Source organism: Cavia porcellus, unplaced genomic scaffold (genome assembly GCF_034190915.1).
Source record: "Cavia porcellus strain 051 isolate PalLab524CR breed Dunkin Hartley unplaced genomic scaffold, mCavPor4.1 scaffold_25, whole genome shotgun sequence".
Taxonomy (NCBI): Eukaryota; Metazoa; Chordata; class Mammalia; order Rodentia; family Caviidae; genus Cavia; species Cavia porcellus.
In genome coordinates, this window is record NW_026947508.1 from 30,259,145 (window position 1) to 30,281,884 (window position 22,740).

The 22,740-nt window shown below is 40.4% G+C and overlaps 1 protein-coding gene across 1 annotated transcript in view; it reads right to left on the minus strand.

Moving 5' to 3' along the window:
* The window catches only part of LOC106027851 (liprin-alpha-1-like), a 91,507-nt gene that overhangs the window by 27,905 nt on the left and 40,862 nt on the right, over positions 1-22,740 (minus strand). The window contains exons 10-19 of the mRNA XM_063235124.1: positions 20,199-20,280; positions 19,898-20,098; positions 17,523-17,585; positions 17,002-17,024; positions 12,718-12,897; positions 12,537-12,634; positions 9,881-10,056; positions 9,518-9,586; positions 8,654-8,819; positions 5,834-5,903 (exon numbers count right to left, since the gene is read on the minus strand). Of these exons, the coding sequence (XP_063091194.1) occupies positions 5,845-5,903; positions 8,654-8,819; positions 9,518-9,586; positions 9,881-10,056; positions 12,537-12,634; positions 12,718-12,897; positions 17,002-17,024; positions 17,523-17,585; positions 19,898-20,098; positions 20,199-20,280 (1,117 nt within the window). The 3' untranslated portion in view covers positions 5,834-5,844. The remainder of the gene's footprint in view (positions 1-5,833; positions 5,904-8,653; positions 8,820-9,517; positions 9,587-9,880; positions 10,057-12,536; positions 12,635-12,717; positions 12,898-17,001; positions 17,025-17,522; positions 17,586-19,897; positions 20,099-20,198; positions 20,281-22,740) is intronic.

The window sequence follows — 22,740 nt, forward strand, 5'->3', positions numbered from 1 at the left end:
ACAATGCTTTGCTTTTCATCCACTTAGTTGGATCAAAAGAAAACTTTCAAGTCCATTCTAATAAAAGCAAAACCACTCTCAAGTGGTCAGTTTTACAATGATGATGCATTTATAATGACTTAGTGTTTTCTTTCAAAGAAAACTAATTTACAAAATTAAAAGGTAAGACATAGATGTCTTGTGGAGTTTCCTGAGGGTACACGTTATATTGTCACTTGTGTCCAACGATTTGATCACTCAAAATGAAAATTTAGTTGTTTGCACAGTTTCTTTTATAATTCTTTTCTTCAGAATGTTTTTTACAGCTAACAAGTCCACACTCTAGATAGAGCTTGTCAAGTGTGTAGTTTGTACCATTTTCATTCAGAGTTGAGTTATCAATTTTTTGGGTCTGTTTTGATATAGGGTGTTGCTATGCAGTTCAGGACGGCCTTGAACTCACTCTGTTGCTCAGGCTGCCATGGTATTTGCAGTGATCTGCCTGCTTCAGCCTCCCCAGTGCTGTTTTCATGTGGGAGTCACTACACCTGGCTCTATTTTTGAATCTCTAGAATCTCTGACTTTGTGGTCCATGATCCTTAAAGAATCATTGGTAAAGCTATTTAAATTGTGAGTTATTACTGAAACACACTGTCTCATTCCCACCATTGTATTATTTTCTTTTACTGGTTTCTTTCTTTTGATTAACTTCTCAATGTTTCTGTAGCTGGTTTGCTCATCATGAATTTCTTAAATGACTCTTTGCCATGGAAATTCTTTATTTCTTCGTAAATTTGGAAATATGTTTTAGTAGGTAATTATTATGTGCATTGATTTATTCTAATTTAATATACTCCTTCAATCTCTCCTGGCCTGATAATCTGTGTTAAGAAATCTGCAGTTATTCTTAGAGGTTTATCTTTAGAAGTTATTTCATATTTCTCTCTAATGGATTTTAGTGTTTTTTCTTTGTTGTGATTTCTTGGATTTTTCCACAATGCAATGTGGACAGTTTCTTTTCTGGTTGTAGCTACTTGGAGTTTTAAATGCCTCATTATCTGGACATCCATTTCAGTGCCTAGACTTGAAAGTTTTGTGCAGTAATTTGAGGGAATAAGAATTTTAGACCTTACTGTGTTTCTCCAGCCTTTCATTGACCTCTGTGATGCTTAGGTTATATATTTAGAACCATTTGTGTTGGGCAGGGTTGGAGCTCTAATTTTTCCCTTATCAAAGTTGATTAGACTATTTAGAGTCTTTTTATTTTTACAGAAATGTCAGAATCAAAATTTTAATCTATGTGAAAAATGATGTTGACAGTGTGACATGGCATTGTGTTTTATGATCATTTTATTTTCCTCTATTCATTTTTGGTTTCATTCTGAATTTTATTTTTATTAACTGCCAGATAGCTATTGGGGAGGTGTAAAATTTTGAGGCATCTTATTGGCTGGTGTTTCTTTGTTCCTGTGTTTTTCTGCTGAATGTTGTAGGTCAGTTGGGCTAGAAACTTCTGCTAATAGAGATAACGAACATTGAACTGTAAAGAAAGGACAGTTTATGGTAATATCTACCCACAAAGAACATTATAGCATTTAAGACATACTGGCACTGAAACTGGTTTATTTAGAATATGTGTGTTCTCTTGATCCTGCTATGGTAATTCTTATGTATCAAAAAATCTTTCTATTTCTACTCCATTTGTCTCTTACTAGCTGCCAATTGTTGAGGCAGGAACAGAGAACTTTTAGGATTTCTGTGAGATCTGTTGTCATTTCACCATTTTGATTCCCAACTTCATGGATTTGAGTCTTTTCCTTCCTCTTTTTGATAAGGAGTTTTTTTCCATCCTATTTAATCTTTCATAGAAGCAACTATTGCATTCATGGATTTTTGCTTTGATTTCTTAGTTTCCATTTCTTTAATTTCTGTTATGATTTATAATTTCCTCCTTCATATGATCTTCAGCGTTAACATGCTCTTCTCTATCTATAAGCTTGAGGTTCAACAGTAAGTTAATTATTTGAGCTTGTTCTGTTTTCCTGATAAGTATATTCAATGCTAAATATTTCCCTTTTAGGACTCTTTCAGCGTGTCCTGTAATTTCAAGTATGGTTGTACTACTGTTATCTTTTAAGTGTATAAATTGTCCAATTTCTTTGTTAATTTCATCTGTGACACATTGGTTTTTTAGGATGGTGTTATTTAATTTCCATTTGTTTATGGAGCACTTGTGGTTTATCCCTTTTCTCTCAGTCTCTCTCTGTCTCTCTGTCTCTCTGTCTCTGTCTCTCTGTCTCTGTCTCTCTCTCTCTCTCTCTCTCTCTCTCTCTCTCTCTCTTTCTCTCATCCCTTCCTTTCTTTTTATGTATCTGGAATTGCACTCCATACTTTGCACTTGCCAGGCAGGCACTTATGTCTCTGAGCTATATCTGTGTACTAGTTCTTTGGTTTCCTTTGCCATTGATTTCCAATCTCATTGTTATGTGATCTGATAATATGCATGGGATAGTTTCAGTTGAGTTACATATACTTTAGTTTGTTCTATGAGAATATTTTCTATTTAAGAGTATGTCCCAGAAAAAGTGTCAGTGGAGCCCTGTTGTATTTAAGGAACTCATTAGTATTTGTAAAACTATTTCATTTTCTGATAGAGATTTTTTTTATTACTTGGTGTGGTCACCGAGTCAGTTGAGAAGAGAATAATAAGCTCCTGATGTCAGGTACAAGAGAGGAGAGTTGCTGCAAGGTACAGAAAGGCTTGTGTGCTGTAATTGCCTGAGGATGGGGTTAGGCAAGAGGATGGGAAGAACTGGGAATCAAGCTTGATGAACTAAGAAAATGACCTTGAACATCATATTCTGAGGAAATAATGCTACATGTGAGGCATCATATTCTTCACAGCTTCAGTGGTCTGAGGTATTGCAAAGAGATCTACACTTGTTAAACCACATCGCAGAGTGACAGAAACATCCCCACACTCCCACAGCCAGTGTACTTGAGTTTCTGTTAGCTGCCCAGATATCAGTTCCTGCTACTTCTGTTTCTTAGAAACAGCTGGTCACTGTGATGCACAGCTGGTCTTATCAAACATATTACAAAAACCAATCAAAGACAGCCACGGACTCTACCTCTCTACTTCCCGTTTGAAACCCCATAAAAACCTCTCTGCCTGAGTCACAGTGGTAGCTCAGTTCACAAATGCTTTTGCTTGTCAATAATTTGGTTTCCAAACAGAAGCATTTGGCAAAATTCTGTTTGTTTACAAACTCTTCATCTGGTGACCAACATGACTGCGGCCATCTATTTTAGACAGATGCAACTGTGGCCATTTTTCCCAGAATCAGGGAACAGATTAAATTTGTCAACTGACGTACCACTGTAGTTAGCCCAAAATATGTCACTAAAAGTGACCATTTAAAAAGATTTCTACACTAGCAACAAAGTCTTTACACTAAAACCATCCATAAATTTAACACAAAATAAAACAAAAAGCCCAAGAGAAACGGGGGACTAAAAGGCAACAGAATGCCTCCAGAATCTCTTAGCTCCATGAAGCCAATCCAGGGGATAGAGAACAGGATAAGCCACACATGAGAATTACTTCAAAGGAGGTTGGAAAACAGATCAGAGAGGTACACAGAGGGACCACAGAAGACATAACGAAGCAGATAATGGAAGTAATAACCAAAGCGATCCAGACGCTTCCAGAAGACACAAATAACAAACTAGCTGAGCTAAACAAAACTATACAAACCATAATGACAAGTTTAGAAAAAAAATTGGAGTCCATAAGAAGGTTAAAATCAGAAATCCAGGTGATTAAAAATTATATTGAAAGTTAGGGCTGCAGAAATGACCAGTGTGAGAACAGAATTTCAGAACTCGAAGGCAGTGGTGCTTTCAGAGACCAACTACACAAACCAACAAGACAACATGAAAAATGGACTCAACCACTGGATGACACAAAAAAGCCTATGAGTAATTGGAAAAAGCGATAAATCAGAAGATAACACTAACAGCATAAAAATATTCACTGAAATAATGGCAGAAAACTCCCCAAATACAGGAAAAGAAACAAGCACACCAATAAGTGAGGCATGATCAAAAGAGAGCTTATTATACTTTTAGTACCAGAAACCTATCACAGGAGACAAACTCTTAAGTGCTATTACAGAAAAGCAACAAATTACATGGAAAGGTAAACGCATTAAAATTACACCAGACCTCTCAACACAAAACTTCAAGGCCAGGAGGACTGAAGTGTTTTGAGCTCTAAAAGATAACTTCCAAACCTGACTTATGCATCCTGCAAAACTCTCCTTCATAACTGATGCAGACATAAAGCATTTCCATTACAAGAAGACAAGATATTCATGGCCACCAAACCAGCATTACCAAAAAATTTCAACTGACTTGAAGATAACAATCTCTAATTATTGTGCTTTGAAATTTTGTTTGTTTTTCTTTTTTTTCTCTTTAAAGTAAAATAGATTTAAAAAGAAACAAAAATTTTAAGGGTATTTCTGGAAAACAACAATAAAGCCAACAATGTCAATAAATCAAAAAGAATGAATATACCCGGTGTGATGAGCAGTTAAGCAAAAGAAAAAAAAAAAAAGGAAAGGAATATCAACAAGAATAAGTCGATAGTTTTCAGTAAAAACTCTCAGTGTGAAATGGTTTCAATTCCCCACCAAAAGACACAGACTGGCAGAACTGATCCAGAAACAAAATCCTATGATACGCAGGAATCAAGAAACACATTTAATTCAAAAAGAAATTCACAGATTAAAGATCAAAAGATGGAAAATAATATTCCACGCAGGAAAAGAGAAAGAAGTAGTGATCCTAACTTTATTTTTTTTATTTAAAAGGAAAAAAAAAGAAAAAACAGTATAATGGTACAAGTAATACAGAATTGCAAAAAAAGGTAAGAAATTATAATAGATTACATATTGTCATCTTAGAAATGGTTGTTCAAGTTACAGTATTAAAGCATACAAAGTGGACATTCAAACAGTGAGACTGCAAACAGTTGTGTTCAGTGATCCAACAAAAATTTAGTAATATGTTCATTTATCTTAACACACCTAAACACACTTGCAGTTGTATCCTTTAGATCACTTTTTTTCTCTGTTTTACAACAAAACCCAAAATGTGTAAATTTCGTAGTGATATTAACTTTAGACAAAGTGGACTTCAAGCCAAAACTAGTCAGAAGAGACAAAGAAAGTCACTACACATAGGTGAAGTGAATAATTCCATAGGAAGGGATGACGATTATAAACACACTGAATAATAACATGCCCAACTTCATAAAACAAATACAGACAGGCAAAGTTAGATAAATATTAACGAATGGTAAAGGAGGATCTCGGTAATAACCCACTGTCAAAAACAGATCATTTGAGAACTGGGCTCCTAAATCAGGCAAGATGCAAGATTGCTCAAGGTGCAATTTATTGTCAGCTTACAAGACAAAAAGTCCTGTTTTTCCAGGATTTACTCAGTGGCACGTGTTTTTCTTTAAAACTGGAGACACAAGGGACACAGGAGAGGGGAGGTAAAAAGATTTAAGATGTCCTAGTACAGGTACCAACTCTCCATGATGAATTTAAGTACAACTAACTTACTAATAAAAATAAAAGTTAACAGAACAAAAATGACACACAGCCCTCTTTATGGTCAGCTAAAAACCAAAATCGCCTTGATGGGTACAGAGCTACTATTTCTGTCATTTTGAAGTTCCCCATGTAAATTGGCATGGTCTAAACCCACACTGTTAGCCCTGTTACAGCTTCACCCTGCTGTACAGGGATGATCTCCAGGGATTACGCTGCTCTCTACTCACCAACAGGAGGCTTAACGGGAGGAAGTCCTGACTGTCGCAGAATCCAACTTCTGTGTTTCTGATACACTGCCTGTTCCAACAACCATGAGAGGAAGTGTGCAAAAACAAAGTGCTGTTAGTTTTAACACTTCACACGGGGCACAGGTAAGACACACATCTCCACACCTACAATGGTGTCTACTGAGGAATCCTAAGACTGCCTGGGAGAGTGAGGCAAGAGCATCAGAGGGCTGCCCAGAGTGGTTCTGTCACCACCCAAGGGGACACTGGCACCTAAAATAGCAATAGGGCCCCTTGGAAGTGCAAACCACCTCAGTGTGCACATACAGAGAGGACAACCACCTAACATAGCTACTCTGCAGCTCCTTAAGCCACACTTTGATATAGCAACTGGACTTTTCCTTGTGCCCTACAGCTAGACCTCCAGGAATGAATGGGGTGAATCAGCAGCACGAAGGGGAGGAGGGAACCCCAGCTGCTCTGCAGGCACTGCTCTCAGGGTGGGTTGCAGGCAAAGAGGCACAGCCCAGAGGCCATGGCCAGTGCTTCTCAGAAGACTAAAGCTTGTCTCAGTTTCTACAAAAAAGGATGGAGAACACGGAGGCAGGGGTCCTTGTTTGACAAACACTGGGTGGCTAAACAGGCAGTACAGCCCTGTCACAAACTGGGTAAAGAGCTTGCAACATCTTCTGCAGATATTTACACTCCCAGTTGTACAGTGTTTTGTTTTCCTGCAAGTATACCAGGAATACTTCTTAGCAACATCTTGCCATAGCTCTAGAAAAGACAGATAGCTGGCCGTGTTGGTAAGACTGGGCAGTCATTGTAAACCTTCATTCTAAAGTCTAGGAGACATGCTGTAATTTATCTTATACTCTCCACCTTGCAAGTCATTTGTAACAGTCCACCTTCTTACCAATGTGGCATAGACATCTTCTATGTAATTTACCCTGACAACTTTTTCTATTCAATCCATTTAAATTTAGTGTTACACAGTTTGCCTGCACATGCCTGTAATCCTAGCACTCTGGGAGGTTGAGGCAGGAAAACTCCAAGTTCAAACCAGGCCTGGACAATTTAACAAGACCCTTTCTGGATAATAAAAGAAGGGGTGGTGTGTAGTACAGGTAGAAGGCTCCCTCCCCAGTACCACCCCAAACCCCAAAACAACAACCACAACCACAAAAATGCCTCCAAAAAAACAAATCAACAACAAACAGACTCATTAATACTACCCTTTATTTTTGTTTTGTTTTGTTGAAACAAGGTCTCCCTGTGTAGTTCACACCGGCCCTACAATCCCTGTGAATTCGAGGCTGGTACTGAGCTCTCAGCAACCTTCCTGCCTTAGCTTCCCCAGTGCCGGGATTACAGGTGATCTCCACACCCAGCTATGTTAATATTGCTTGCAATGTTCAGAGAGAAAATGTGATTCTTATAGTGAAACAGAAATTGAAGGTACAGGGAAAACAACAGAGTACTCATTTAGACTATTTAGTAAGCCAATGGAAATTAAGCTCAAGGCCCGTCACAGCTTACTTACTTATCTATTTTATTTATGATACAAGGTCTTCCTATGAAGCTCAGTATAGCCTTAACCTGGATTTATGATTCACATACATCTCAGATTCATGATTTTCCTGCCTGAGCCTCCCAAGTACTGGAATTACAGGCATGCACTTCCATGCCTTGCCAACATTTGTAAGACACCTTGAGGGAGAAAGTGTTAATTCTTAAGAACTTACTAGTTAAAAGACACACTGGAAAGTGTTCAGCTTTAAAAAGTTTATATAAATGTATTTTTCTCTGATTTTCATACAGGCAAGAAAGAGAAAAAAGGAAAACTACCTACACAGGGGGCTAACAACAGGAAACTTGTAACAACCCCACTGGTACAGTTTATACAGCACAACCATGTACATCAGGAATGAGAAGGAATGAAGTCTCCACCTAACACTGAGATTGTCAGCAATGCACGAGGCTCAGGACTCCATCAGCTTCACCCACATGACACATTGAAGCATCAAAATCACATTACTATGATGCCCAAGTTACAGATATGGAAACTGAGGCACAGCACAGCTGCATGACTTGCTCAAGGTCATGTCCCTGCTACCACAAGAGCTGGATGTGGATGTGGGCTCTCTCAGGACCCTATCAGTGCCTTTTACTAGGTGGGCAGGACTGTCAGGGACTCAAGGTCTCCTCTCAGCCAACTGCACTCTTCAGTCAGCAGTTACATAAGGGCCATCCCGACTGCACTGGAAAGGTCAATGCCTTGCCATCTCTCACTGAGAAGGCAGCAGGGCTGCCCTAGCGGTCTCCACAAGGCTTCTGCCTTCTTCCCTGTCCCTCTTCAGGTGGCACAAGGTAAGTATATGGAAAGATAACACTGGAGGGAAGGGAAAAGGAAAGACAGAGTTGGCAGAAGCTGGAAGTTGTGAGCTAAAGTTTACTCTGCCATTTCTTCTAGTGTGGAGAGAAGTCCCAAGTGTCACACTGCAATTTTCCTGGCAAGCCAGTGCTGCCTGCCACACACTGCACCCCACAGGTGCATCAGCCTCAGCCCTGAGAGCACAGATGGGTGCTCCACTTTATTAGTTGGGCAAGGATGCTAAGGTTCAACCAGACAGATTTTTTAAAAATTCTATTATTGTTGTTAACCATTTTCCAACAAATGTTAGGGCTAATCCTGAACCATTGACACCTGGGCATGCAACCAAACTCAGATGCTTTGTAACACATACAATGGCCACTCTAGGTAATTATTAGCGCGCACATGCTCCCAGCCAGTGTTGCATTACATGGCCCACCACATACCATCCATCTGGATCTCATTGGGCTGCACAGAGTGGGAAGACTTGGAAGAAGAGACTCGGAAGTTTGCAGGGAGTGTCTCTGATGACCCAGTTGCCACGCCATGAATGGCCTTTTCTCTAACCTTCTCTCTCCATGAAGGTGCTCTCCTAAAGTGTTTGTCATGCTCCTGGCAAATGAAAACACAGAACAGGCACACTCTAATAAAGATAACTGTCCTTCAGAAGGACTCCTAAGCCCCTGACTGTTTTGCTTTACTTAGCCTTTCCTGGTGACCTTCCAATGTGCTGCACACACTGGAACTTCAGTGTGAGAGGAAACATGATTACATTCCTGCTGGGCCCCAACTGGAGAAACGAGGGCAGTCCTGGGCACCAGGGATGTGATTTTCTCACCCATCAGAATATTTTATTTCTTACTGTGGACAAGCTCTTGCCTGCTATATAATGTACTTTTATTTATTTTCAAAATATTCTGGCTACAAATAATCCAACAAATGCTTTGCTTCCAGATTCAGCTTCCATCTTCTTTGTGAAAATCAAGTACTCTTGGAGCTCACTGAAGACAATCGTAATGTATGGCAACAGGTTAGTTATGATTTAGCATGAGGGGAAATTTAATATACTTTTGAAAGAAACCTTCCAAACAGAAGAACTGGGGCAGGACAGTCAGCTGTCACCAAAACACAACTTAAGACTTTGATCGCAGGCTGCAATCTGTTTGACAATATAGAAATAATTTTTGAAGGTTGCCAAAAATTAAGTAGTGGACCAAGAGCAAGGATCAGTAGTAGAGCACTCAACTGGCATATGTGAAGCCCTGAGGTTGATTCCTAGCAGTGAGAGGAGAAAAAAGCTGAAAACTTACAACATCAAAACGTCTGACAGTCCCAAGGACCAAAAGGTCGGCAAATTCTTTGTCCAAGACATTTCGAGCCTGAAGTAACAAAACAACAACTAAATATATCTGAAGGATGTTACACATTACAATTTTTTAAAACAAAGACTTCAAAGACTCACATGCTTGCAACACAAACTGGAAAGAAAAGATAGTGAAAAATCAAGCATTTGCTTATTTTGAACTACCATATTATAGATTAGTTATGGAAAGTGATTACTAGTTGTCTGGAGTTAAATTTTCTCTCCATTCAAATGAAAAATAAGTATTCTAGAACCACAGAAAAACCGAACACTGTGGCTAAGCAGACAGAGGCACAGACTCCGTTGTCACCTTTCTGTTCTCTGTCGGGATCTGTAACAACAGGGCCAATGTGTTGTAATCGAAGGCTTCATCTAAGGCCAGCTGTGCGCCATGAACCCCACTCTCTATGAGGTTGTTTGCATATTCTTTAAGGCCAATGGATATGACCCAGCGAATCACTCGATCATTGCTCCAAACAAGCACATCTGTGAAAGAACAAAACAACTGTAAATGTGGCTTCAGAAAACCTCTTCATCATACATGTCCTGCAATGCAGGGGAAAGATTCCTAGCATGGATCTTGATCCCTCAGCTCCTGAAAATGGACTCCACACTCACAAATACTGACAGACACACACCTAGACACAGCTGTTTTGGTTCTGCCTCATTCTAATAAAAACTTTCCCTTTAGAAGCCTCCCCTAGTGCACTCAGGTGTCACAGTAAGATTGTGGATAGGACATATTCAGGGAACAATACAGCATGATTGGCTGAGGATGTAGCTTGGTGGCAGATCACTTGCCTAGTATGTACAGGGCCTGGGGTTCAATCCTAAGACTGCAAAAACATCAGGCTGAGGGTCAGAGTCAGACCTAGCACGTATAAGCATGTTTCCTACACAGACCCCAGAGTCTCCTGAAATGCTTCTCCATCATGAAAGGGGCAGATACCATGACAGTTCAGATACCTTGCTGAGTTCAACACAAACTCTTTGCTTCTGACCTTCTGACCTTCGTTTTCTTTTACTTTTTCTTGTTGTGGTACTGGGAATCAAACTCAGAGCCTTGTGCTTACCAGGTAGGTGCTAAGCCACTGAGCCATACCCCAGCCCCTGTGCTTCTGAAGCTTTGGTCATATCAACATCTTAATATATTACAAAGAAAGAATTTTAAAGACATTCCAGCATATTAGATTTTGGCAATCGTATATCATACAAAGATAATTATTAAATGTATTCTATTACAGACCAAAAAATTGCCACTCTGTAAAAATATATCTGACCACCAATCTTTTCAAAGACTGCTTTTGCCAACTGACAAAATATGGAGAGGGGATATAGAAAACAAATTAAATGGATTAATACATTTCATGTCTGATTTTTTTTCTCAACTTTGTTTTGGTACCAGGGATCAAACTCATGACCTTGCACTTGCCAGGCAGCCGCTCTGTTGTTGAGCTATATCCCCGGCCATGACTTTCTTTTCTAAATAGACCTCAACGTATTCTTTGTTTTAAAAGAATTAAAACCCAGGCCTTGCACAGACTAGGCAAGTGTCCTACCACAGGGCTACATCCCTGGCCAATAGATAATCCTTTATTTTATTTAGAAAAAGACATCAGAATGAGGATGAAAATAACAGAACCACGATGCAGCCTGAATGAATCAACTATGGAAGACTTGACACAATGCTTGATCATTATTCAGTAAGTCTCATTTCTTCTCATCACTGCAGTGCTATTAGTAACTACCGAGAATTCTGAGAGACTCTCGTGAGCATGACATTCAGTGTTGTCTTCAGAGAAAATGCCTGTCCCTGTCATACTGAGGGGGCTGCCATGCCCTCTCCTACCTCCTGGCCTGTTTCTGACATGTCTTTCCTTTGCCCACAGGACACTCTGTGGTTTCTGTAAGGACTGCAATCCCAGTTAGTATGGGTGCTGTGGCAGGAGGGTCACAGGTGTAATCCCAGACCAGGGTACTTAGTGAAATTCTGTCTCAAAATAAATAAATAAATTACAAAATTATGGGTGCTAGGCTATTGGTTGCCTTGACCTCTCCCTCCCTCTGGGAGCAGAACTGTGTGCCCTGCATGCTGCCACAGGCCTTAGAAAAAGCTCCCAAGGCTGTAGTTTTAACCTCTATCCAGTAAGCAAAAGGCAGTGGCTTGTTTGCCTTGCTCTGATCTAATAGCATAAGGCAGCATCTCTGAGAGAGCGTATACAGTGTACAACAACAAAAGGAAAACTACATGAAAGAATGCCAGCACCAAGAGGGTAGCCTACAGACTGAGATAAGCACACACTGTCTCAGGGCACCCCCTTTCATCCCTCCTCTTGTTATCATGCCAAGCCAGTTGTTTCCACTTAAAAGTCTTCCCTGATTTATTTTTTTGTGGTACTAGAGACAGAAGCCAGAGCCCTGAGCATGCTAGGCAAGTCTTTTTTCACTGAACTACATTCTTAGCACCCCTAATTTTCAAATCTAGTTTTAGTGTTCTGAGACAGGGTCTCACTAAATTGCCAGGTCGGCCCTGAATTTGTGATCTTCCTGCCTTAGTATTCTTAGTAGCTGGAACTGTAATTTGTGTAATTCCCAGATAAATGTATGATTATTTTGTGCTTTTTTTTTTTCAGTCCTAGGGATCAAACCCAGGGCAATGCAAGTGGTAAGCAAGTGCCTTATCACTAAGCCCTTGATTTCTTTTTGAGGTACTCAGGAATAAACACAGGGATTTGCACTGAGCTGCATCTCTAGCCCTGTTATACTTTTCATTTTGAGAGAAGGTTTCACGGAGTCCAAGCTGCCTGGGCTAGGCTTGTGACTCTGCTGCTATATCCTCCCAGAGTGCTAGGATTGCAGGTATGTGCCAGCTCAGCTGGCTGCTATACTTTTTCAAACAGGCAATCACCCAGGCTGCCTGGGAGGCAGCAGGCATGTGCTGCATCCATCCGGCATAATGTACTTGCCTTTAACTACATGCTGACTTTCTTCTCTTCTTCTTTCCAGTTCTTTACGATCATAATTTAACCTTTTCAGGCACATAAGTCCACACTGGAAGCTGTTCCTATTTACAAAATAAGGGGTTATTTTACGGTGGCAATGTGAAGTCTCTTGATCCGTTAGGAAGAACCACTTGCACTGCCTCACCTGTGAAAACTGTCAACCATTTTCAGCCGCCCCCGCAGGTCTTTCCTGGTCAGGTGGTCCAGCATCCGAGCATCCACAAGGCACTCCATGAAATAGCTTCGGTACTGAGGTAGGCCCAGGCTGGGCAGCCACTCATTGCCAATCCACTCGTGGTCCATGTCCCCATATGCAAGTGTCTGATTTCAACAAATGAGTGACATCAGTTCAGATTTTTAATCTAGACACCATTCTTAAAGGCTAAATGAATGACAACATTGCTTTTCATAATTTCTAAATATTTGATCTCCCATTCCTACCTTTTCAAATTCCTAAAGTTTTATCCAACAGAAATCATATTGGCAAAATTTTATGACTCATTTAGGACAATTTACCAAGCTATAGAAAAATCATACCTGTCTATAAATTCCTTTTCTGAATTAGTTTTCAATATAATAATATAGGAATAAAGAATGATCATGACTCATGAACAAGTTTGAAGAATCAATTCAAATCATTCAAATGAGCTCTAGCTGGTTTTGATTTTATTTTTAATACTTTGTCTTCCTAAATGACAAGTGTATTTGAAAATCAGGAAAAGTAAATTTAAAATGATAAATGAACAACTAATGAGACTAAGAACAAAAACAGAAAAATACAATTAAATTTAGAAGACTTCAACACTCCTCTCTTAACAACTGGTTCAATGTGCCAATCAAAAAACCAAAAAGGACTAAGAAAAGGAAAACAATCAGGAAGGCTACGGACAAAAACAATACTGTCAATCAATCTGACCCAGATATAACTTACACTTTTTCCTTTCTTTTTTTTTGGGGGGGGGTACTGGGAATTGAACTCAGGACCTCATGCTTGCAAGGCAGGTGCTGCACCACTGAGCTAAATCCCCAGCCCCTCCCCACAACCTTTAAAGACAGAGATTCCCATTATATTACCAGGATTGAGTGCAGTGGCTATGCACAAGCACTCCCTATGCAAAGAGATATTGATGCCACTCTTAGTATGATGTCCATCTTAGTTTAATGCCCAATTGTCATAGGACATTATAACAGCCAACTTCTGGGCTCAGTCTCTTGAGTTTTGGCAACTACAGGGGTGCATCATCACATCTGGCTTCAGGACGTACTTTTTTGTGGTGTGGTATGGTGGTGCATGCCTGTAAACCCAGCACTCAGGAGGCTGAGACAAAAGTATTTCGAGTTTGGGACTAGTCTGCACTACACCAAAAATAAGGAATCATGGTAAGTAGGTTTACTGACTCAGGAATAGGTTGGTTCACCAACTGAGGAGGAAAAAAAAAAATCAATGAAATTTGCCCAATTACGAGATCAGCAAAGAAAGCCATGTCTCATAATACCTTATGTGGCACAAGATCCATCATTCAGTTATGAAACTCAGCATTCTAGGACGAAAGACCCACCGCCTCAATCTATTAAGGGTCATCTACCAAAAGCCTGCAGCTAAAAACCTCACAATGAGGGACCAAATGTCTCCCTGAACGGAAAGAAGCACAAGGGGTGTCCACTGTCACCATTTATGTTTGGCTGTGCTGGAGACCTGGCCACTGTAATGGCAGGAAAAACATAAAAATGGCATGAGTTGAGAAAGACATAAACCTCTCTTTATTAGTAAATGACACAATTATCATTGTTGAAAAAGTCTATGAAATAGCTATTAGGATTTATACATGAATTTAGCAAAGCTGCTGAATATACAATGAATACACAAAAATTAACATTTCTAAATATACAAAATGAACTGGAAATTGAGATTTTAGAAGTATCTTATATAATGGCACTAAACTGCATAAAATCCTTAGCAACCAATTCAACAGAATATGTCCAAGGTCTGTACAATGAAAAATAGACATGATATACAACCACTTCACAGAGAATGGTTCGTTATGCTCTCCAGCTAAGGAAGATTAAATTACATTCACAGGAATCCTAAGGTACATTGAGGAATCCTTTAAAATAAAAACTATCCATTCCCATCCATCCTCTCCTGGCTTGAACTCAGGGTTTCATACCTGCTAGGCTAGCACTCTAACCTGAGCTACATCCCCAACCCCTTACAACAGGGTCTCACTAGGCCCAGGCTGGTCTCTAAGTTGATATCTTCCAGCCTCAGCCTCCTGAGTTCTGGGATTACAGTCATAAACCACCATGCATGGCCTCCATGTTTGGTTTAGAACAATGGATTCCACTCTAGTATTTTATTTGTTCCAGTCAAGATACAAGGGATGGCTCAGCTAAGAGGAATGTTCCAATTCTAACAGAAAAGATTTCATAACTTTCTTTAAATGATGAGTGACAAATATACCACTATGGTAACCATTAAGATACCTAACAATGTTACCATGATGCAGTCCTTTGAGTCATACTTTCATGGGCCTGGGATTCACAGCCTGAATATTTGATGTTTTCTGGCCTGCTGACTATGCTCTCTTCTAATGAGTAGAAGAAATCTTCCAAATAAAAAACTGTGCGGAAGTAAACCCTCCATATCTCTGTTTACTACTTTTGCAGTTGCTGATAATGCAGATTCTGACAGCTCAGACTCAGTTTGAGGGAGAGCCTCCTCCTCTCCCTGGCTGCCACCACAGCCTTCTGAAGAAGTGTGCAAAGGGACCTCATGCTCCAAGCATGGACAAGTCACGCTCAGTCTCAAGGTCAGTAAAATGCGAGCTCCATGAGAGTGGGACTGCAGCTGTCCTGCTCATTAATGGCTCCTGGCAGCTGGCACAGCCTTCTTACACAGCCAGTCATATCTTACATCTGATATGTGAACAGTTCTGACCACACTTGAGTGTTCCTTCCAAAGCTCAGTCAGGAGTGAGGCCACCCAGTGCCAGCACGGGCAAAGCACAATGCTTTGTGCTAGCATAGCTCTGTCCTAGCAGCTCTGTCTGGGAAAGGATGGTGGCAAAGTGCACCAAGCTTCTGCAGAACATTGCATGTGGGGTAAATCTGGAATCTTCTGCATGGGCCCCTTTTATATGGTCACTGCAAAAAGCAAATGTTAAGCTTGTTCAACTACACTTTATGTCTCTGATGCTATTTCATATTGAAGTGGTGACCATATTCTACTTTGTCTTTTGGAATATATTGAAACTTACGTAATTATGAAATGCACTGCTTAATTCACTGATGGTCATTGTTGGTCCTGTAGAGAGACCTCTAACTAGGTGAATTTAAGTGATTCTAGAGGCAGGGAGTATCTAAACCCAGGGAGGGAAACCCAGTTAGTAGCTATTCTCTTTCTTCTTAGTTTTTGTTTCTAAACTTTTTGTAATTTTGAGACAGGATTTTACTATGTAGTTTAGGCTGACCTTGAACTCACTATATAGCCTATGCTGGTCTCAAATTTGCAACAAACATGCTTGATCAACCTCCCAAGTCCTGGGATGACCCATATGTGTCACCAAGTTCCACCTCTCTTTTTTTCAAATGAACAAACAAAACAAACAACCAAGTGCTACAACTGAACAACCTTTAGAAATGCAAACAGAAGCAACTGTTTCAAGCATCATCTTGGAATCAGCAAATTCTAATCTTAACTCATTTATACTTGCTTTCAGACATATGCTAACTCTTCTGAGCCCCCGAATACCGTGCCCCTGGGAAAAGCTGAAGAACTACAAGTCCCCTGGTACTGCACTGTGCCCACCAAAGACCCAAGAGGGCAGAGGGATGCTGGGAATTTAACCAAGTCATCTGACTCAGACACTGTAAAACATGGGGCAGAGCTTTCTGTGTAGTGAAGAGTTAGGCAGCTGAAATTCAATCTCTGTGAAGTGATAAGCCTTAATTTCTGAAAACTCCATTACTAAGATCTTTAACTCAACACAGTAGGGCAGTACTTAGTCAAATAACAATATAAAGACATAGAGGGAAAGGCCCCGTGCCAACTTTCAGGTTTAGAAGTATATTTTATGATTTTTTTCAGCAGTACATTTTAGAACAAAACTAACCCAGCAACGAACTACATGTACATAAACTCAGGAGTTGCCTAAACCAGGGGACTTTGTATAAAAGATTCTATTCATAAATAAAACAACCTTTGTTCAAAGTAATTTCCATGATCCCATATGGGAAATGTTCAAAATTATCCATGAGATGCAATCTTTAATCCTGTGATTTATTTGATTACATTCTTCAAGTCATTAATGATACTATGAATAAATTAAGGTGTGAAAAACACCTACTAAAGCAGGTCACACAAGTTTACATCCTCAATTGCTTTTTGTTGCTACAGAGTGAAGAAATATTATAGAAAGACTCCAACCTTATCCAGCTTCCCTCCTCATCTTCCTGATGTTAGGTTGTTAGGAATGTAAAAGAACATAACTATTAGTATTAGTGAACTTTAGTAGTGTAAGCAAATTAATTCTGCAGGGAACATGCACCTTGACTGAGTGAAAAACATTCAAAATATCAATGCCTCATGCAAAAACTCATGAAAATCCAAGAATTTCAATTTTCCATGCAAGGAGCAGACTTTTTCCATGCCAACTAACCTCATAAAGTAGACTGTTGGCGTTAGACAACCACAACGCAGTGCTCAATGGAGGTCTCTCCAACAGGAGAAGCAAATTACATCTTCTCTAAATGGGGCAAATCTATAAACTAAATTCTTGTAAAAATCTAAAAAATGCAAATACGACTATACGCTATGAGCTAATAACCTAAAAAGAACACATTATATTTGAAACAAATGCAAATTAACTTTTGTTTTCAACAAAAGACAAAGGGCCCTTTGGTCTGGAGTAGGAAACCCACTTTGGAACATGAGCTGCAGGGCTAACTGACCATCTGAGACGTGGCTGCGAGTGTTTCCATCTCTTCATGTGTTAACCAGACATTTCCTGTGGTCTAAGGTGACCCCAGTGCACCAGCCACATCCAGGGCAAGGGAAGCATGACAGAAAGGAGAAGGACGCACATATGAGCCACAGGCACAGTAAGGAGCCACGAGGCAAAGGTCACTCTTTGCACATTTTCATTTCAGGCACCCACAGAGAAAGCCAGAGATCATTAACACAGGCTCATCCTCTTTTAAACAATAACAGTGTGGTCGGAATATAAGGAAAACTGCACACAATTTCCAGATCACATGCTTAAAAGTATGGATGAGAACATACTTTATATTTCTGAAAAGTTACTTTCCCCAGTAACTGATGATTCAATAGACAGTATTTTCAATAGTCTCACCATGTTGGAGGTATAGCTCATGATAGGGTTTTTGCCTGGCTCTCCCAAAGCACTAGGTTTAAGCCTCAGTACAGCAAAACAAAAGAATAAAACAAAACACACAGAAAGCAGTCTCACCCCAACACAGGCTAACAACAGGATGCTCTGGCCTTGGCTTCCTGTGGCTGCTTTCAGCAGATGATCCAAAGCCAGAGGAAGCCCAGGAGGCCAGGGCACAAGATAGTGAGCACAGGAGAGCCAAACAATGCAAACACCAAAAACAAAGCACTTGTCACCATCTGAGTCAAACCTGAGACTGATGGCCACTCTGCTAGCCCACTGTAAGCTCCCCAAGAACAGCAATTTCTGTGTTTGTAACTGGTGATATGGAGAGTCTTTCTGATGTGAGGTCTAGTCCTTGCCAATAGTTCAACTGAATCACAGAAGCTCCCTTTTGAAAGAGGGTTCTTAAAAGCTTTGAAAAAGCCATGCAGCATCTTCATTTCTACAAAGCCCACATTAATGTGGAAATAGCTGCAGAACAGACTGATACTGGTTACAAAACATTCCACCAAGGGAAAGTGTTCTTTGGCCATACGTTAAAAAAAAAAAAAAAAAAAAAAGGCTTATTGTTCATTTTCATAATTCTCTAACAACAAAATCTTCACACTTTTTTGTGTATAAAGTTACTGTAGGCAGACCTTGCTCTGCTGCTCAGAAGGATGTCTACACAGCTCTAAGAGTTTGTTGAACATCTAAATGAAAAACCCCTGAACTTTGCAACTTAAGAGCTGGCCTGCTCTTCCCTTCTAATAACCACCAATGTTTCATCAGAAGAGTCACCAGGAAGCTCTTTGAGGGCTCTTCACTACTCCCCAAGTGGACAGCATCTTTGTGAGCACAGGCATGGTTGGACAGACACATGCAGCTCCCAAGACCCAGAGCACCTGCTGGTGCCGTGACACACAACCACAGTGCATCTAGGAAACTCGGCATTTTTCCTCCTTTAGTTCTTGTAGGGAAAAAAAGACATCCACAAAGAAGAGAAGCTTAGAACTGTCCAGGAACCAGTGGATTTCTGGGAGGTGACCACCCCTTGTTAGCATGTCAACTGTATGTCAGTGTCACCTCTGGACTGCCACAAATTACAGTTACTCTGTAAGTCCCGCCTATATGTGCAGTGATGCAGATGCACTCACACGCACAAGACTGAAGGAAAGAAGCCACACACAACAAAGTAAGGGCAGCCCAACCTAGTTTATAGCCAAGGGGCCGTAGCCAGGTGCTTATTTATGCCCGGGGATTGTATGCAAGGGTTTATACATTCCTGGGCTTATCTGTATATTTTGCTACCTGTATACTTGAAGAAAAACAATATTTTCCGCATATAATTTGCTTAGCAAGTACCTTTATATACCGTACAAGTACTAATTATTGTTTGAACTATGAAATAGAAATCAAAGTTCAAGGATGAAATGCTACTTAAAATGTTAACTTTTCCTTCCTCAAGAGGTCCTTACACTTACTCAGTTTTGATAAATTCATACGTACATTTGTGACAATCAATTTTCTACCTTTCAAAAAGCCTTCTTTCTTAAAGAAGGCCTTTCTAACCAAGTTTTATTCATTTATTTAATTATTTATTTTTTGGTCTTTTCTGAAACGGGATCTCATTACTCAGTTCAAGCTGCTCACACTGTAACCCACTGGCCTAGAACTCACAGTGATCCTCCCACCTCAGCCTTCTGAGTGCTGGAACTACAGGCATGTGCCACCACGCCTGGCTTTAACCACACTTTTACAAAAGCAGTTCACACATTTTCTTTGGATCACTCAACCCCTCCAAGTTAGGGGTTGTACTATGCTTTCCTGAAATTTTAAGTTGAAACCACCCTGTATGATTAGGAAGCAGCACGGAAACATTAGCAGGCTACTGCTTTTGTGGGCTCTGCCTTCCTCCTCCACAGAGGGCACACAGAGCCTCTGTGAACATACCTTTTTCAATGTGGGTGGAGCCGAAGGGCTGGTGAGCCACAGGGTTTCCTGGATGGCCAGCCGCAGCTTCAGTCTGTGCAGAGGGTGGCTGATGCCAATCTCTTGCTGGATCTGTCTGTCTGACAGAGCTGACATGATGGCCCCACTTTTCACATTTGCTCTGCAGGCAGCCACATAGCAAGCAGGCATCCCAACCCAGAGCTAGAAACAAGAATGAAAAGATCAGAACATCAGGTAGAGACAGGAGATGCATGACAAGCTTGTGTCATGTAGCATAGGTCTCTGTAGTAAAGGGATGTACCTCCAGCCATTCAACCACGGTTGGCCCGTCCCACTGTGAAAATGGTAAGCCTTGCCTCTGGGCTTCCTCCAGCAACTCAGGCCTGTGAAAAAGAAGACATTCAAATTAAAGAAGCACTGTTACACATCCAACAAGTTAATGGAACAGTCTCTGAGCATTTTCAAAAGTATAACACATATTCTCAGTTCCTTTTATCTTCTACAGTTTTAATGTTATTAACATCATCCTTGTAATAACAGTCACACACATACTATGGAGAACGCCTGAGTAAATAAAAAATGCTACAGAGTTCTCTTGATTCCCAGTCAAATCACCATTACTTCAGAGAATTGAAGAATTACTACCAACTTATAAAACTCAAGCAGAATTTTCATATCCAAGGTAGTAAGACAATTAGGGGAAAACATGAAACCCTACTTCAACAATGAAGAAACAGTATCTAGGAAGAGGAAACCACACCTCAGTTGAGACATCAGTGCCTAATTTTGTGAGAGACTTTAAAAAACAGTGTTTTTGGGGGGTGGTTGTGGTTTGGGGAATGTTGAGACAAAGTCTTGCTATGTATGTAGTCCAGGTTGGCCTCAAACTCTGTGTAACCAGTCTCCCCCAGTGCTTGGATTATAGATGTGTTTCATACTCCCAGCTGTAATGCAGACTTTTAACCACAAAAAGATTATCGTCTAATACAGCAAACAAGTAACAGAGGACAGTTTCTATTGTACACTGCTCTTTAAGTAAACGGGTATTTGATAAGTCACTGGGTCATTCTGTGGTTTTAACCCATTGATCTCTTCTTTAGCCAGCCATTCAACACCTCCTTCAATGCCGAATGTATCACCAGCACAGAAACTCATGCAATACCAAGGCAGTACTGCAGGGAAGTGGGTAGGTGAGTCTTGCATGCACTCCGTAATGTGATTTGAGGTTTCATATATGCTTTATTTCTAAAGACTCAAGTTACACTTTTACTATACTAACATCTCTAAAAGTGATTTGTGTAACACAGTTATGTGAAACAGTAACATTGTAAGCATGGTAAGTCTGACATTAGAACACAAAGGACAAGTATGTTTCAGATACACAAAAACCCTAGTCAGTCTCAGTCAATCAGTCTCTCTTCCCCTTTTCTTTCTTTTGGAAACTTATGTTCCTAAGTAAAATGTTTCATATACAATTTCAACTAAGAGTTCCTTAAGTTACCGCTAAGCTTACAGGAACAATCACCAGGGAGTAATTGTACCAGAGAAGGCAGCAAATGTGTTATCTCAGATGAAACAAGAAAAAAACAAAAAAAAGAAGAAGAAGAACAACAACAACAACAATTTTCTAGTTGAAACAAGCAAAGCTATTCACAGAGAAACAGATCAGCAGAAGTGTGCTCCTAAGTACAAGAAGTAGTAGGCTACTGTCATGGTTTATGTCTGTGGCCCCCAGGCCTCATGCATTTTCATTGTGCATTTGTGATGGTTCATTGTCTAGTGCTTGGATTCATGGTGTCAGTGTTACACCCACATAAGAGTGGAGCCAGGATATGATGTAATGGTAGGAAGAAAGTGTATCTTGCTCTTTGCCTGTTCCTACTTGCTGTTTGCAGCCACCATGAACTGTGACCCAGCCATGCCCACCTGCCTTGGAGCCAACTGAGTGTGGACTGAAACCTCCAAAAACTGTAAGAAATAAACTTTTCCTTTCCAAACTTGGGCTTCAGGTATTTTGTCTCAGCAATGAGTAAAAAGTAACTAAGACAGAATTTGGTACCGAAGAATGGGGTTGTTTGCTGTGACTATACCTTACCATGTTTTTCAAGAAATGGCTTTGGAAATGGCTTGTGGGCAGAGTTTGGAAAGGTTTGGATGTGTTGCCTGGATGCATAGAGCTAGAGCAGGTTAGGCAGTTCTGTAGAGGAGATAGTGGTCACAGCTCAGGAGACCAGAAGGCTGATAGGAAGCCTGATGGTAAAGACCAGGCCTGGGAGATTTCTGCTGGGAAGAAGGACTGCAGTGGTTGTTGGACTCCCCATGATGTGAGTTATGGGTTGGCAGAAAGTTGTCTACATTTTGCTCATGTCCAGAGACTTTGCCTGAGACTGAAACAAAGGGCAATGGACTGATTAATCTTGAAAAAGAAATTAAAAAGCAATCAAATGTTGAGTCTGTGGCATGGTACTGTAGAGGGCTTTTAGCCAGCTTTATGTTGCAAATCAAGAGGAAAGAGCCCAGCGGGATAATTTGCAATACTGTGAGTTTGGCCAGAAAGAATATTTCAGGAAGGCTGTGGATTGTAAAGACAGTGGAGATTCTGATGGCTGAGGGAAAACAGAGAAATAAGAAAGATGGGCCGGGGGCATCCCAGGAAGCAGGTCCCCACCCTGTGCAGCCTCACTACAAAGGTAAAAGAATTTTTTCAGAGGAGAAAGTTGCAGAGCACCAGGTTCCAGAATGGCGACAGAGACCACATGAGTTTCCAGAATGGTGACAGGCCACATGAGGTTCCAGAATGGTGGCAACATAGAGAAGCTTTTCCTCACAATCAGTTAAACAGA